We start from the raw sequence: 19315 nt of genomic DNA on the forward strand, positions 1-19315 counted from the left end.
GACGGCGTCACAATTGGTGCCCTGTTTAACTCTGGGGAGACACAAGAGATAAAAGAATATGATCACACTTTCAAACTTTTGGCAATCTCAGCTGAACTAATCATCTCGACCAGAGTTTGATGAATATCGTGTTGATTCTCTATGTTTAAAGCTGTTAGATAAGTATTATGTTTATGGACAGAAGAAACTTCGTATAAATGTCCATACTATTTACACTACGACCAACTGGCAAACAAAACGTAGACCATCTGGTGTATTTTTTCGGCTCTAAATCTGTTTACCATCTCGTCACACTATTTTCGACCTTAGTGCACATATGATTATAGTACAGCCGAAAAAGTTGGTGCATTCCTTACCATCGCGTACGCTAAGCACGTGAGTGCTAGTACGATCTACAATGGCCATTTGTCTGACGAAAGCGTAGTCATCGAAACTTCACTCTCTAATTATCTACTGGTTGTGTTATAAGATCTTCTATTCTTTTGATATTACCAACCTGGATAAAATGTTCCAAAATACTGTTTCCTCCGGTTAATGTTTCATGCAAATCGAACATTTCGTTCATTTTCTTGCAAATGAAAAAAACCGAACTTGGATAAAACTGGTAGCAAATTCTTACTGCAAATGTCTCCGTGTGATTTTTCTTTTGTCCAAACTATTTATCGGTCTCTGTGAAGATCTGTTATCACAACACAGGATCATGCTAAAATAACGACATTTGTATAAACGTGTGTAAATGTGTGTTGTGTTTCTCTGGCAACTTCACATCCAAACATTGCTGTATCGCCATAACATCCCGTCACTTGTTGATGTGATATCACCGCCTCACATAACATGTTTTATAAGGATTTAAACAAGACGATTGCATCGGGAAATGATGAATCTAGTTGGACTTTTCTGTTAATATTACACTTCAAATTCAGCACCATTTTGAATTTCGGTGTTGGTAACAGCATTTAAGTACATTTCGAAGGCAAAACCTTTTTATCTTACCATTAGAAATATTGTATTAGAACAAATAGTATTGCAAATATGGATATTAGTATTCAATTTCAGCTAAATCCAGAATATATTAATACTTTCCCTGCTTTTAGATATAGATAATTGTTTTACATTCATGAATTCCTAACTTATACACTAAAGGTGTTCCTTCTTTATGATTTCCATTTGTAGAACCAATCATTTTTTTAAACGATTAACACTACCAATACACAGCAGTAGCTAAAATAGCACGATGTTGAGTATGACTGATGTATTATCATGAAAAACAATATTATTATGCATCTGTCGTCTTAAAAGATTTTGTTTCACAGAAGCCAACCGGTACAAATACGTGTTAAAAATGATAATTTACATGTTATAAACAAATTCTTATTTGTAGCTAACTTAAGTCAAGTAACAAGATAATTAACATGATGTATATTCAAATGCTTTTTTGTAACTAACCTAAGTTAAGAAATTTTCAAATATGACAGGTATGTAAATTAATCTGACATTAAATTCGCAATGGTTTGGTTATGTTGTTACTTTGACAAATGTGCGTATCAGTTTACCATAGACTTGACCACAGTTTTAATAGATTGTTACATTAACAAATTGTGTAATCATGTATTAGCCCACAAGCCAGAATTTTAAAAAAGATGTGTGCACTTTTGATATTTAAATAAAACTTTACTGAGTTAAGTTTTTGTCGCCCCAGTGAGTGGTGTTGTCACATCAGTGTCTATGTTCAGGTCATACAATCTGTACCGTAATGGGCGTTAACATGTTTCATTCGCGTCGTGTACTCCACAGTTACAAAGGTTATCAAGTGCATTTTCTCAATAATAAGAAATGTTATTCAAAGTTGACATACTTTTATTATCATAAACCTTATAAGGAAAAAACCACCGAATGTTGCTACAGTAATGCTACATATTTGTCTAAACTCCCTTCTGTGAACCTCCCAATATTAATTGTCGATAAACAAAGGCTACATTCATCAACACCCACACTGACATTAAACCATGGCAGACCGATCTATGGTGGCATAGATAACCACAATGGCCATCCCCGGTCGAGAAATATAACAACTACCGTGCCTTATCATAAACAATTTCTGTTGGTAATATAAAGTACGTAAATTGACTTTAATTAGAGTTTAAAAGTGACTATTTCCAAAAATAGATACATGGTATTTGTATTTACCGATGCATTTCAAACTGATGTTTGATAAGATATCCATTCAGACATGTCTCGATACTGTGGTTTTGTGATGTACTCGTTAGATCGACTGTCTTGTTTGTGTGTTTACACCTGTTTGGTTTCTCAGTAGTCCTGTGTAATGATTTCACATTAGCAAATCATTTAAAAATATATCAGCTGTTGTGGTGTATCAATTTGAAACATGTTCCTGTGGTTATGCCGACTCAAAACTGTCTAGTTCTGCATATAAATATGCAACACAGTATTACAATATGCAATATCTTATGATATAGCTCACCCTATGTCAATCTGTAGTCTAGCAATTTCTGTATAGGTGAGTTTTCATAATATCCCTGAATTTGCTTTTCTCTTTAACTTGTAAATTTAGCAACATTAACTCTTCATTTTAACTCGGATTAAGCCAGGAGTTTAATACCACATGTATACGATCGTTCAGATCACAAGATTAATCTATAACAGAGCCTGTTATAAATGTCAGGAGAACGACGTAATTACCTGTATATATCCGCAAAAACACCCTGAGTAGAATGATAAGGACGATTGGTGTCAAGAATTCACCCTTTTGTGGTCGCCACACGCTGTTTCACTGAAACCGCAAACTACACAAACCGAATTCTGTACAAATACTCCAATTGTTGTAACAAAAATTACACCTGTTTTTATATCTCGTGATAACACATTATTTACTTTGATCATTTTTACGAGAAGTCAAATTTGATTTGTGTTGTACCTAATATGACATTGACTATAAAATTCGCTATAGCATGCGATAATCGGTCCCAATTCACTAGTTAGTGTTCGTGACGAATATGTTATCGGGTGAACATCCGAAGTGTATTTCATTCCTTCCGCGTTGTGGGTTACGGTTCTTGGGAAGCTGAGATTAAAAGAACATTTCTTCCGCGGTCACTCCTTCAACAAGTTGACTAATTTTTCTGATGATTTTTTAACTCATGCGACGGGCCTCCCAGACAATGTACAACGAGGTTATCATCAGTTTCTATAATGGGACCACTCCTCTTGTGACCTTGGACAGTCACGATACGATAAACGCAACCGCACATACGGAAAAATAGACAAAATAATATTATCATGATCACAGAGTTCAAAATGGGTTTATAACTAAACTTATTCAACCTTTGAAACTTAACCAAATGAATGTCGAGATAACGAAGATTGGTGTATTTATAGACAAAATACTACATTCACTCCGAAATGAATAGAGGAAGAAGATAAACATTTCAACCAACCGACTGTATTAAACTCAAATGACAATGACGGCACATTTTTTTCTAATTTCGACTAGCCTGAGACACAGAAGTTCTTTGTTGTTTGTTACGTTATGTTGTGGCGTTTCTTTTGGATTCGAACTCGAGCATCAGTGTCTTGACTTTTGCAATATTTACAGAATTTTTCATTTTATTTTTCATTTTGTTTCCTAATTTTATAGATTTTTTCTTTCTTGATATTTTCATATGACACGTTTAAATAATACGAAGATTCAAAACAGTGCAACCGAAAAACATGTATGCGATATAAACAAACAGCTATCAGTTTCGATTACTGAGAATCCAAACCACAAAATAGCTACTTTATGTTGAGTTTTATTGAGATTACTTGGATCTGACACGGGTTTTGGTCGCGAAGGGTCAAGTGTACGTGGTCATCTGGATGAAGTGGTCAAGTTTATTGCTTGTGGAATGTACACACAATCTGGCACGTGTCAAAACCACTCGAAAGTGTCAGCCCCAGTGGTATGAAATTCCTCAAGTATATTAATGCGGTATTACCATACTATAAGGACGAATAGATACAACCAGATACTTAATTCACAAAAAAGTATTACCACGTGAAATCTGAAAACGGATGATAGCCTCTAGCTACCAGAAATATATCACAAAGTCTAACAATCAGACATACACACCAAATTCAAACAGCTTTTTGTACAAACCGGAAGGAAGGGTCGAATTCTAACTCATATAAACCGGAAATAAATATCTACCTCTAACACCACCGAAGATAGAAAATAGTCTAACTTAATCCAGACCAAATTTAAGGCATATCAAAATGATAATTAGTCGGATTTTTTCTGTGTATTGAATGAGTTATACCTGCATACACCAATTGTTCATTGTTGATTCAAATGAACATAAAAAAATCCTGGAGCTTTACTCGGATATAAGAATATCTACCCTTAGAGAAGAAAGTTAACACCGTTAAGTTCATCTGAAAACAAATTCCATATGATGACCTTGAATGCGCTTCTTTATTGCTTCAGATGTTTTTTTAAGGTTAAAGAATACTTGAGATACTCTACAATATAATTGATATATAATAAAAAAACAGAAAGATGTTCAAAAATATTTTTACATATACGAATATAAGTCCTATCTATCAATTGTTGTAACATATAACTGCTTTTAAAATGAATTATAAGTTAATTTCTCTTTTATATGCGTTTGTTTATCACAAAAGTATATATAAATATATCATCAAATGTATGGCCAATTTTGTTTTCAAATTCACACGAGCGTTTTGTACTAAAACATGAGCGTTCACCGTAAGTACCTCAATATTCACCGTAATTAACTCAATATTCACGGTAAGTACCTCGATATTCACAGTAAGCACCTCAATATTCACCGTAAGTACCTCAATATTCACAGTAAGCACCTTAGCATTCACCGTAAGCACCTCAATATTCACAGTAAGCACCTTAGCATTTACCGTAAGCACCTCAATATTCACTGTAAGCACCTTAGCATTTACCGTAAGCACCTCAATATTCACAGTAAGCACCTTAGCATTTACCGTAAGCACCTCAATATTCACTGTAAGCACCTTAGCATTTACCGTAAGCACCTCAATATTCACTGTAAGCACCTTAGCATTTACCGTAAGCACCTCAATATTCACTGTAAGCACCTTAGCATTTACCGTAAGCACCTCAATATTCACTGTAAGCACCTTAGCATTCACCGTAAGCACCTCAATATTCACTGTAAGCACCTTAGCATTTACCGTAAGCACCTCAATATTCACCGTAAGCACCTCAATATTCACTGTAAGCACCTTAGCATTTACCGTAAGCACCTCAATATTCACTGTAAGCACCTTAGCATTTACTGTAAGCACCTCAATATTCACTGTAAGCACCTTAGCATTTACCGTAAGCACCTCAATATTCACTGTAAGCACCTTAGCATTTACCGTAAGCACCTCATTATTCACTGTAAGCACCTTAGCATTTACCGTAAGCACCTCAATATTCACTGTAAGCACCTTAGCATTTACTGTAAGCACCTCAATATTCACTGTAAGCACCTTAGCATTTACCGTAAGCACCTCAATATTCACTGTAAGCACCTTAGCATTTACCGTAAGCACCTCAATATTCACTGTAAGCACCTTAGCATTTACCGTAAGCACCTCAATATTCACTGTAAGCACCTTAGCATTTACCGTAAGCACCTCAAGTTCAGAATTCGAATATACCTATATTTCATCAGTTCGTTTTGATAGGAATAAGCAATGATGTTTTGACAACCACGAGTATTCTAATAAACTTGTGTTTTTCATGAAGCTTGAATGATTATTTTGGAACGGATTTGTAGAGGAAACAGAAAAGCTTAAACCGTAATGATTGCTTCGATTGCAGGTTAATAGAAAAAATATACTTCGAGAATGTTTTCTGTCATTTGTAAATCTTGATAAATATGTTTGCATATTCAAACGTGTATAGGGGTATGAATGGTGTCAGTTCGTATCTGTTATTCGTTATAAGGTCATGAAGTGATAACATATTCAATGCGAATTGACTGCTCCATCCCTGAGACTAGCCAGTGTGTTACGCCAGCATTCAGGTGAGCGAAGTGCTAATCTGGTCATGAATGGATCGGATAGTTGACAGTTAATTAGTTGTCAAATTTGCGTTGCCCCACGTGTTCATAATATACACCAACGGCGATATGTGTACTGAGCCGCGGAATGATAGCCCGGATCTCATGTGTGATAAGTCCCTAAGAAAGCGGATAACGGGAGCGATAGCGGCACATAGGCTAATATCTGCTGTCAATCAAAGCATGCTGACGTCTCTAGACATATCAACCTGGATGAAGTTTGTAAAATCAATTCATCTCGACTGTAGACTTCCAAACATTATTTTCTTGTAATCATTTACTTACAATGTATAACGAAGAATAAGGAAGTTGACTTTTCCTTGAATTATCTGCTGGATATAAGATTGATATCGACGCCAATTTGAAACGAATTGTAAGCTGACCGGGAGATTTGTGACGGCACCCGTTGTAGATCTAGAACAATGTGTTTGCAGATTAAATAGACAAATGTAAATATCAACGGACTCGATAGCCACCTCGGAGTATTTGACTTCGTGGTCAGTACCCGTGGGTCAAACTGACCAACATCTTACTAAGTATATATGAAAAACAGGTTAGGGAAACATGTTTTGTTTTAATGTCCTAAAAAGTATGTTAAACTTTCTCTGAAGTTCATGGGAATATCCAAACCCAGATCACGAGTTGAGTGTTGTTGTCCATTTGAAGCGACTGAAAGGACCTATACCATCTGTTAATGTCGGTGTGACTTTGAATCTTTGTCTTTATGGTTTATGGTTTATGGTTGTCGTAGTGGTTTCCTAGAGAACAAGTATATTTCTTAATGTGATGTTGGACGTGTTTGATGCTCGTTAGTTTGCCCGTAAGTTCTCTTGTATATCTTGAGAACGTGACATTAATTACTGGAATTGACCAATGATTACATCGCGTGTGTTGTTGAAGCAGAAGATGCTTGCTTTTCCGGGACACCTGGTCTCCTTGACCTTTTTCATGAGTCTCCGTGAAAATCTTTCTTTGGTTCATATTTTACCCAACTGTTATTGATTTGAGTTTGAATTATGATTATACTGGTTTTTTCCTTGTGTTTCTTGTCGTTCTTGAACTAAGATTCAGGCTTTGTCCTCTTTCCATGACATTGTGTACCGGTAAACGATATTGATTACATTATAAAATATGAAACAGCTTATGCTGTATTCCCCGTGTAAAACTCAAACCTTTGCAGATTTCTGATATCACGAAACATACATGTCCTGCTGTGTCGACTAAATCACTTCATAACCAGAGTTTGCCTTGTATCGCTTGGTGAAGAGAGAATTGGATACGAGATTTAAGTAAAGCAGACATTGCTTTCTTGTATTCTTAGGTATCCGTCATCATGTAAGGTCCATATCTGGAAAAGATTGTGCAAAAGACACCGTTCACTACAACATTGAAATGAGATACAGTATAGTCTAACAATGAAATCCTTTTTAGGACTTGTCAGTGATGCCAGGGCCCAATAAATTCGTATCTCGTATCCGTGGTTATTTACTGGTTTGGAGCTATTCAACTTAATTTGATACATAAGTATGACATGCTCGGAAAGCATTAGAGGAAGTGTTGTGACCTCATCTTATTTCTCGCAGGTTCTCTTTCTCATTTCAACAAAACTAGCTCTGAGAATTGTTCATACTGATACAGTTGATGATGGATTAACTGTTTCAGAAAGCTGTCTCCATATTTCAACCCCATTTCCATCTGATTTTTTCTGTTGTTGTCTTTTGGTATCAAGTTTCACTCATATCTCTGTATCTTAGTGCTGACAAAACTTATGGCTTCCTAACTGACGTCCTATCAAGCTTGTCTTCAGATAATTTCGAACATATAAATAGCTTATTTATCATGTAATAAAGTATTGTGTATTACCAAAAGCGCATGTACTTTGAAATGTTGAAAACTAAACCAATGAAATTTAATTTAGCTTAGAAATTGATTAAGATTATTATAATGATTAATATGTCTTTTAGTTTTTAACATAAATCTGGTAATAGGTTTTTATTTCTGATTATTTTTATACATTTTAATAATTAGAGAGTGTTTGATTCGAGTATCACTGCGATGCGTCATAAAGCAAAGAAAAAGCAGATTTGTACCTGAATGGTTTCCTTACCTGTCCCAGGTAAAAGACCTGTAAGGTGGGGAGGAAATCTGTCTAACATCGTGTCAACACACCGATGTTTAACTGTATATATATATATATGTACGTACAAATCCCAACTTACAAACCCCATTCATAAATCTGTGTTTACCACTCGGTACAAATACACGCAGTCTCACTCACTGGGAGGCGTGCCCGACACAATCCTATATGGATGAGTGAGTGTCGTGTTCTGGACACAAAATCAAATAGAGTTTTTAAAACGATTTGGTAATTTTAAATATCTTACTACAGTTAAATAATAAATTATTTAAGCTATAAAATGTCTTCCAAAAATAACCAGAAAGCGGTTCGCTGTGTCCACGTGGATCCGCACCTGTGACAGGTGTCTCCTAAATTTCTGTCTCAGATAAGGATGGATGACGTCATCGTTTTAAAACATGTACGCGACAAGATTGGGATCTTGTAGTTTGTTTTTATCTCTGCGTCCGTAAATACACAAGGTAATCTAGGGTAGCCTGAGTGGAAACCAGGTAGTTTTATTGTGGGTCTGTATAAACACTTGTGTTGTTTTCTGAAGCGGACGCCCTAGTTATATACAAATGATATCAATTTGACCTAATTTAAAGATTTACTGAAGTAACACTTCAGATCCTATTAGTTATCACTGTCGTACAGTTGTGAATTAACATTTCTGTTATCATCATTTGTTTTAACGACTTTGTTTGAATCTAATTGAGAGCAGTTTCTGTTTCTGTAAGACACTGTCAATCAATCTTAGTTTGGCGTCTAACTAGAAAACAATGTGTTCCCGAATGTAAGTAACGATAAAAGCGATTCGGGCTTGTTTCTAAACATTTCCTAAAGTTAAAGTCTGCTCGTGCATGGATCTCTTTCCAATTTATCGTCACTATATTCTTTATTCAAACGTTTCTGATAAAAGCACGAATGAATTATATTGGTATTGTTCTCGTTAATTGAAATACATGTTTACACTTCCTGAGCTATCATTAGGAATCTGGTGGAGGACATCTAACTATTATGTTATAATTAACACCTTCTGTATCGCCACTGGAGTAATATCGTTATTCCTTGTTGCCTTTTTGGTGATTTAGACCTTCTGAGTTGCCTCTTTCCTCGTTGGTAACGACAAACATTTCGTTTTGCTGCTAACGTACTTCAGACCTTCTGAATTGCCTGTTTGATGATTTACACGTTTGTATCATCACTGAGGAGCTTGAATCTTCCGCTCCTAACACTTCATTGATTTCGAGCCCTCTATTATTATACCTTGATCATAAAGACCATATATTTTATTAGTTTTTAATATGTATGGTTGCCACTTAACTGACAACCGTTGAGGAAGGTATCTTTTTGTCTGCAATGTCTCTCTGATAACATTATTATGTAACTACTTTATAATCTACTAACGTAATGGATAAAATCATAATTACTAGATTTTTATGATATTTGACATTTTTAAATGTTTTTTCCATCCTCTTCATCAATAACGAATGAGCTTTCATTATCATACTTCAATTACCTCCAACATTTTGGTTCACTGAGACCAATTAACAAAAATATATATAGAGTGAATACATCAGACCGTCGTCAACATGTAGACGCACGTTCAGTTTGTATCTTACAGGAATCTGCACGTTATGATATCTAGGTTAATTTGTTTTTATATTTGCAATTTGAATTATTCATTACCAAAACGATCAATCTATTTAACCTGAACTTACGTACATTTAAATAGGTGAAATATTGACGGAAGTTCTAGACGTGTAATAAAATATCTAATTTCATTTTGCAATAAAAACACAATATTTATTATTTACATTATTGTGAGAGCTTCAAATAACCACATTAAAACACATATTTACTGATAGCATTAATTAGGATTCTATTTAATGTGTCGATAAGGCTTATTAATGGAGATTTAATGTTAAAAAATCGAAAGACTCGGAAAGAAAAAAAACAAGATCACCTTTGTTTAAATACCAAATTGAGCGAGGATTGGCGATAACGTCAGTTGTAATGCATGTCAGTAGCATTATATAAACAATAAACTTAAATGTTATGTAATATAACGAATTTAAACTGGTACGATAGGGCATGAGTACTAGCGTTCAACTTTATAAGCATCTACACTAGAAGGAGATTTCTCAAATTTGGAAGTAATAATGGAGTTAGTTTTGAAGGCTGATAACGGCATCTGATCATTGTATTTCCATTTATTAGCCCATTCGTCAAAATCTTCGAAAAAAAATCTAATAGAAAAAGTCAAATTGGCAAAGTGCCAATGAAACAGAAATTCGTGTTAGATTTATTCTTTGCCTCAATACGATTTATTTCTGTGTCTATTTTTCTTCCCGTTTGATATTTTATTCGACAAAAAATGAAGATATTGGATACAGTTTTTAGCTTAATTACGCCTGTTTCCAGGCCCCGTGTCATCCTTTATACAGTGTCGTTCACATGAATGAAACATTTGGACAACGTTATAAATGCCCCCATAATATATATACACATGCCTTCATTTTATGAATGAGGAGTTCAACGTTTGGCGAGGGACATGGTACATTAATTTTTTACGCTAACACGCGGAGCGGTTGTAAAGTCGATTCCATCAAAAGAGTTCGCCATTACGGACTATGGTCACTGTTGCGTGATTAACATACGTATGTAACATATCGGAAAGGTACTTCTGGGGCTACAGAGGGGTGCGTTTGGGGCTGTAAATAAGCATTTTACATGTAGTAATAGTTATGAAAGTGTTTATACAACACGACAGTAAAACATGTCAACACTATCATAATGCAAACTTAAATTCAATAACACTAGGACAAAATATGAACAAAAGAAAGATGTACATGAAGATTCTTGAAAATAGACCAGGTGTTCTGGAAAAGTTCGCGTCTTCTGCTTTATCGTCAACACCCGGCATGCAAACCTTGGTCAATCCAAGCAAGTAACGTCACGTTATCAAATAAGAACAATGTATATAACAATGGATGAAGCACGCAAACTAATAATCAAACATGTTCAACTTCAAATCACTCAAAGAAATAGAAAATTTCCCACTGAGACCATTCTGACGGCCATGACACTTCCGTATAATTTTCCTCAACATGAACTTTTTAAAATATTATGTTAAGGGCTATAGCTAATGACCAATTAAATCTAAGTTGCTTCCATTAGGGTTATATTATCAAGTCATAAAACATATCTCCTGTGTTAAGGAGGTGTATGTGACAGTAGACTACAAATTCAGTGTTTTAAAACGTTACCTTCCATCTCCAAACTTGTCCGTAGAAACATTTTGAGTATAGCTGTAAACGTTCATGAAGATAATTTGATGTATTACAGATGGTAAACATAAAAATATTGAATCGAAAAAGTCAGTAGTTAAATGCAAAAAAAGATATTTTAAAAAATTACCTGTGATAATTTGCGCAAAAAAGGTCAAGTGACGCGATAGAATTTCGTATGTTTTGCAAAAAGGCTACTTCCTGGATCTTCACTTTTTCAATTTGAAGTTCAATTGTTGGTTTAGTGCATTTTGCCCTCAAACTTAAGCTTAAATATTTTTGTTACGATACCGATCAAGTTTCCTTACCTTACTTGGACATGTTTGAACTGTTGACCCTTATCCTTGTTACTAGAAAATCCTTGCATCTAATCTTTGCAACTGTCAAACTTGTAAATAGAATTGCACACTATATAATGTCCATAACTACAATGTATAATAAGCTTTCTCATTATCTCGATGTTCTTAAAACATTTTAGGGACAAAGAATATGCCTTATACAATGGTTTTAACACAAGAATATTAACAAATACTCAAACCATCTGAGATATCTGGAACGGGACGGATGGTAAATCACCTGTGACAATCGCTGTTTATAAATGTGCTACTACACCTTCGTATGTTTATAGCAATATAAACTTTAACTCAATAAAATAAGTCGCCTTGGCTCACTTTAGATTAAAATCCAGACATAAAAGTCCTATACTGCCTTCTCTTATCTTCAAAAAGTCATTCATGAAATACAGCCTTTTTATTTTTTAGGCATGTATTTTTGAAGTGTTTTGATATGTGACGTGGGTCAATTGAAATCAGTGACCCGATAAATGTTTCTTCTTTCGTTACGTATATTTTCTAGTACGGATCTTAAGACTTGGTTGTATTGACAAGGACGCTTGTGTTTATATAGACGAAATCGTAAGGTGAGCTGTTTGGTCTTTGACAGAGACGTATATGTCAATTCAGCACTTTTCTTTTTTTCAGTTTTTGTGTTCTTACCTGAGCCGCCATTAGAGCACCAACCGATAACACTTCTCTATGACCTACATTTGTGTGTATATTTAGTTAAAAAACAATGGCCATACTTATGTAATAGATATATATTTTGAACGTTCATTTAAACACTTCATAAAACAAGTTGCGTGCATTCTGTTCCCGGAGATGAGCTATATTGTATAATATATTGAAGAGAGATATGGAGTGTTGCCCAAATCTCTAGATATGACTCATTTGTTGTTTCCAGCAGTGTGACGTTATGTATGTGACCGTGTACTTGTTAAGGCAATGCTTGTACGCTTTAAGGGCAATGTAGGGTAGATGTAACTTTATTGAGAATAATAATGTTCTGTTGCAGAAGCTTTTATGATTAACAGCGAGTAAGCTTTTCATCACTATGATTTTATTATACTAGTCCTTGTAATGCTAAACAGTTATCGTCCCTGTGTGGACTCATTTGTTGCATCGCTACATAACATTTCAACGCATTCTAGACACTGATATTCTATTGACGGTTTGCAACACCCTTGATATTGTTTTTCGACATTGTTCCTTCAATGTCTAAATGATTTCGATTTGAATTGTGTGATTCCTTCTTACTGTTTTACAAATCATTATTTAAAGTTGGATTATCGTTTTAAATAACTTTCTGTCTTTTCAGATGAGGTCACAATCAAATGCAAGATGTTGACGTCGAAGCGATTATTGTATGACGGGAAGTGCACATCTAAAGAACCTTTGATAGAGAGAGTGTGTGCGGGGCGATGCCACCCCGCAAGACAAGACAATCGACCTTGGTGGGGCGAATATCTAAAGTACTGGCATTCCCAGTATGTAAAACACTGGAAGTGTAAGGCGACCAAAACGCGGCGACAGAGAGTTATGTTACTGTGCCCACCTGACACGTATCGAACTTATAGAATTAAAGTAGTGAAAAATTGTAGCTGTGTACCATATTCAAAACAAGACAATGAATCAAAATCTCGGACAAAGGGGACACGTCGGAAACGGCGACGGCACCGATCAAAGAAGAGAAGAGGAGAAAGAAGGAAAAATAAAAACAATAAAAAATATTTGAAGAGTAATAGTCCGGAGTTATGAACAATTTGTGTGCACTCTAGGAGGAACTTCTATTTATAGAATTATATTTATAGGAAACACTTGTCGTGTCGTCAATCGTTGTTTAATGGCTAATAATAGTACTGGATTTGTTGAGCGCGCGCGCACCAAAGTCTCCCAGATCATTTTGTGTGTATTGGTCGACGACCTTCCGGACCCCAGAGTTTTACGAAATTGCACGACCATATATGTGTTTACGAGTTACTAAATACTTATGGGGAAACTATAACGACTTAGGAACAACACGTTCTTTTGTACATGTAAATACATTGTTCGATATAGTCCTCTTTACGTATGTCATATCTATTGACGAATGGGAAGCGACAGCAAAAACATTCCCAAGCATGTGCAGTGTTCAGAATTTACGTTTCCTGTGGTGCATTCAACGAACGACAATCGCCTCTCCATTTCTGGAGAACGAGATCCGCGTGTCCTGGCCTATAAAATGACAAGATAGTTGCATTTATTAACTGTAGGCCTGTGGAATTGGAAAATTCCAGAAAGGTGCATAAGTTTTCCCCCGATATCTGTGATCAACATTGTCTTTTTAACATTGTTTATTTTGAGACTCGTTTGTTATGAATCCCATTTCATCATGTTGATGTTCGTCATATATCTTAAATGTTTCATTTTGTTCGACTCAATGCATTAAAACCCTCGGTAATTTATCTTTGGAAAGGACATATTAATTAGAGTTATATTCTGTTTGTCCCTTCTCCACATTTAGAAGCGTATGATTTCAATTGTCGGTATGCCTATCAAACCAGAAGAAAGGTACTTAAACTGAACAAACTGTTTGTATGAACTATTTGTGGAATATGGTCATATCCTTATGTATTGGTAACCCATCAAGATCACGCTACTTAATGTGACCAGTAACATCACCTCCTTATCATTAAAATTCATATAATTTTCGCATATACTTAGGTCCACGCGTGAAATCCGAACCACTTAATATTTGATTTCTTTTCAAATATATGTACTATTTGTTCAATATAAAATCGATGGACAACATATTCAATTACGAATCAGTCACATCATTTAAATTGTGAACATATGTATCGCGAAAATTATTGTTTTTTAGTATTTCTTATCAATTATCATGGTTTATGTTAAAGCATATTCAAAGGGACAGATTGGTTATTTAATCTATCAAATTTAACATTCCTCCTTCATCATTGATATGCTTTTGAAAACAAAATTAAGGACGCAACTGTTAACAAATAATTTAAGCCTAAGAGTGATAAACACATATGTATGTACAACTAAAATTTGGAATCAATTACAAAATTCCACTTAAGTATAGAATATTCAACTTATTACTATTTGCATGCACGTATCCGTGACGTCGAACCATACACAATATAGCATTAAATGTATTGACGTCACAACATTTGAAATTTGTACCGTCGTCTCCCACAATTATGACGTCAAAGTATATTTAAATGGTGTCTAGTGTAGAGAGGCATTAAAAGTAAAATGGTAATGAAATTTGCATTTCAGAATAAGTCACTTGCTATGGTGTCTAGTGTAGAGAGGCATAAAAAGTAAAATGGTAATGAAATTTGCATTTCAGAATAAGTCACTTGCTGTTAGAATTAGCATATTTGGACGCAGTAAATATTGTGTCTCTGTGTTAGAGGTTGTTAGCAAATTATCAAACTATAAATATTGTCGATCAGAGCGATTTTTGTTTCATAATCCTAATGGATGACTTCCCCCCGTCTCTATGCATGTAAAGACATATTTTCTTTAAACATCAGTGTTGTAATATCACGTTAGCGACAATAAGAGAGTTATTCTCAAGAGTAAAGGGAACAAAGTAGTGAAGATTAAACATTCAATTTATAAGATTCTGAAACAATGAAAAACTATACAGAACTCGATACATAGCGAATGCTTAACTTCAAAACTAAACCAGAAGGATTTGTAAGGCATTCCCATTAAATAAAAATCAAAACCAATGTCTCAACCAATGTTCTGTCTCGTTCTCGTCGAATTATTAGTTTTCCTTGCTTACGTGTATAGATATGTTATCACTTATATCACAAACAACACGATTTACCATTTCAAGTATTAGTATCCTAAGTCTACAAGGCCAGTCGACCCTTAATAACCATTGCTACTTGGAATGTTATATTACAACCACTCTAGTAACTATTAGGTTTTTTGAGGTTCATGTTCACTCCTAAGTATGATTATACTTGAAATCTCCGGAATTCGGTAATCCTCCCAATGAAGATTATAACTGCCTCTCCGGCTATAAGTACTAAGATACAATGATAATTTCTGTTATTTCTTTTAAAATCAATCACCAAAAGATTTTCTTTTTACATTAGAAACGGCAGTTCTAAAGACTGCAGTACAAACAGGGTTCTGTATTGACAGCATTCCATTCAAGTCGAATTTTTATTCAATTTCAAAAATCATTTCATGTTGATATAACGAAACTTCATTAACTTTATTCTTTGACCATTAGTATTGTCATGATTGACTGTGGTGTAACCTTATTGAAATACAATGAATGTGATATATGTTTTAAACGTGTATTCTACACCATTAGAACCACTGCAGCCCGATTAACGTCAACACCGTCGTATTTTCATTTGATGTTGGCTTGTATTTCATGTGTAAAAACCAAAATAATACGCATCGATATTTGTGAGTGTATCTTAACGTCATTGAAAATTGTGTACATCTCTTATGACGTCATTGATATTTGTGCACATATGATGACATCATTGTGAATAGCTATGTGACGCATTGTTTCTCATACAATGCGAGTACAGATAGACACAATAAACAAAAAACATAATTCTATGAAAATTGAATCATTGTTATTTGTTTGTAGTTTGTACTGAGGTCCCTGCGTACCGCAAGTTCGGAGTGAATGCAGAAAAAATATTTGAATATCGCACTGATATATAATCATATGTTTCTTAAACCATTTGGAACAGTTTGAAGACATATACGTCAGCACAACCATGGTTTACATTCTGTAAACACAATTATATTACAGCACATCTTTGGCCTGCACAAAGCAGTATACGTCTCCATATTCTTACCAACACATTTAGGAACTTTGCAGATGTGCTCACTTAAAGATTTATAAGATTACATTATTCACTGGAAACTCGACATTTCCTCTCGACCTGATAACAGATAATTAAATTTTATGTAACATATGGTTCAGTTCATCATATTACCTCACAGTAACACTATTCGGAAATACAATCTGTACAAAAAACAAAGGACCGCATTATTTTACCCCTTACGAATGCATCTTTATTTCTTGCAAAAGCACAGCCTAACTGATTCCATTGTATTTTCGAGGAGTTGTTATTAAAACGTCAGTGAAGCCCACAGTCTATTGCCTCAGCGACAACAGAGCCTGAGGAACCGATACCCTGTCTCTATACGATCCGTGAATCTTCTTACCAACAAAGGGAGGAGATATTATCTGTTTAATGGGAACACACATGGCCTAAGTTATAATTTTACGCCCAATTGAACAGCCACTTCAGCACCTGTCGCTCTGTGCCGCTTAATGGCGGTTGTACCCAGAGGCGCTGGTCTCGAACATTTCTACAAATCACTAATTAACCTTCCGAGAAAACCCCTTGAAAAAGTGAACTTAAATCAGCACACTTTTTGCACCATGAGATCTAACTACATCCTGATTACTACGCCCGTTTAACGTAAAATGCGACATTTTTAAAGAGATGTAATTCTTTTCTTGGGCAAAAATTTCCAATGTTTTTGATGAAAAATTAATTCGAACCGATGAAATGTCCATGCGTTGTTGTTTTACAGAATATCGTATTCCATTCTATACAAACCATTTTCTACTGACATGTTACATTTTGACCGGCGAAATACTGAATCTATGAGATATAACCGACTTAGCTTTAGTTGAAGTTACTGTACATTTTCATAATAATGACACTTTATCATAAATTGGGAAAGGCAAGAAGATCTCATGTAAAGAGGCACCGGAAAGACCATTGATGCATGTTATAGCTCGTTTTGAAAACACTTCTATTAAATATATTTCTTAATATCTTAATACATGTACATTACTCCAAAATAAAATCTCACAAGGAGAGAAATTCTGAAAACAGCTAAAACAACTATATACTGAGTTATGAAGACCGCCAAGCTAGTTTCCTTCAATTTCAACAAAAGAACGCATGAGACGAAGGCAAAATAAAAGCGCGCATTTACACGAAGACAGTAGAAAAGGACATGGAGAAAAAGGTATGCGTTTTGGAAGGAGTCTCGTCTTCTGTTCCGTGGACAAGACTAGCTGAAATCGAGGTCTATTAAAATAAATGTCGCGTTTTCATTTGAGAATTAAGTTTTAACGTCTTGCAGACAATATTATATTTCCTAACGAGTTCCTGATGGCAAAGTTTGAACATCCTGACAGGTTTCATCAACATTCATCATCCGAAACCCTATGCTGTAGTGTTATCTGTCAGCTGTCGAAATGTGTTATTGAGAGAAATGATAATACTAGGGAAAATGATTTTACATACACCCAAATACATCACCAACGTAGACTTATGAAGAAGATGAAACATGGTTTTGCCTATCTAGAAATGGGACCAAATTCCGAAGAGGGAAACCGAAATCACCACACTTATATTACAACTTGGTGGAAATGTATCCTGCTAGTTGCAAAAACAAAAATATAACAACATATCAACATAGTTATAATCCAAACTCAAATTCATTAAATCTAGACCAAAACATCTTAATAGACAGTCCTGAAAAAGGCGAATAAGACCAGGAGGTCCGGCAGAGTAAGCGCCCCCTGTTCCATCGACGACATCCGCCATATAAAAGATATAAGTAAGTAGGTGTAGTGGAAAAGCTATATTATCATTTCTGGTAGGCAGATGGATATGGTTAGAAAAGTAATGATAATATAGACAACAGTTCATCAACATAATGTCAAAATGAAATTGAACGACTGGACTTGTCTTTGTCATCTGTTATGAAACGCTCCCTGTTAAAAAAATCAAGGGAACATAATCATAATCCGAACTTGATTTTCGTCAGAAACCTTAACTTAAACAAAAGAAAGATTTACACGGAAAACTAAAACATAATAAATACGAGTAAAATAATACCAATGTGAAAGAGCAAGCAAGCGTCTTCTGCTTCATCGACGACACCCGCCATGTAAACTTTGGTCAATCTGAGTAAGAATGACGTTCTCAAATGAGAACAAAATATACAACCACGAAACAAAAGACAAACTAACGAGCATCAAACACGTCCAGCTTCATATCGTACAACGAAACCAACAGACAAACTAACGAGCATCAAATACGCCCAGCTTCATATCGTACAACGGAACCAACAGACAAACTAACGAGCATCAAATACGCCCAGCTTCATATCGTACAACGAAACCAACAGACAAACTAACGAGCATCAAATACGCCCAGCTTCATATCGTACAACGAAACCAACAGACAAACTAACGAGCATCAAATACGCCCAGCTTCATATCGTACAACGGAACCAACAGACAAACTAACGAGCATCAAACACGTCCAGCTTCATATCGTACAACGGAACCAACAGACATACTAACGAGCATCAAACACGTCCAGCTTTATATCGTACAACGAAACAAAAGACAAACTAACGAGCATCAAACACGTCCAGCTTTATATCGTA

The 19315-nt window shown here is 35.1% G+C and overlaps 1 protein-coding gene across 1 annotated transcript in view; it reads left to right on the forward strand.

The window, feature by feature from the left end:
• LOC132554629 (sclerostin domain-containing protein 1-like) overlaps nt 1-13606 on the forward strand; it is a 28393-nt gene extending 14787 nt beyond the window's left edge. The window contains exon 2 of the mRNA XM_060218947.1: nt 13167-13606. Within this exon, the coding sequence (XP_060074930.1) occupies nt 13167-13606 (440 nt within the window). The remainder of the gene's footprint in view (nt 1-13166) is intronic.
• Nucleotides 13607-19315: the final 5709 nt, after the last annotated feature.

Source organism: Ylistrum balloti, unplaced genomic scaffold, assembly GCF_031769215.1.
Source record: "Ylistrum balloti isolate Yb309-2 unplaced genomic scaffold, AGI_CSIRO_Ybal_v1 Utg370420, whole genome shotgun sequence".
Classification (NCBI taxonomy): Eukaryota; Metazoa; Mollusca; class Bivalvia; order Pectinida; family Pectinidae; genus Ylistrum; species Ylistrum balloti.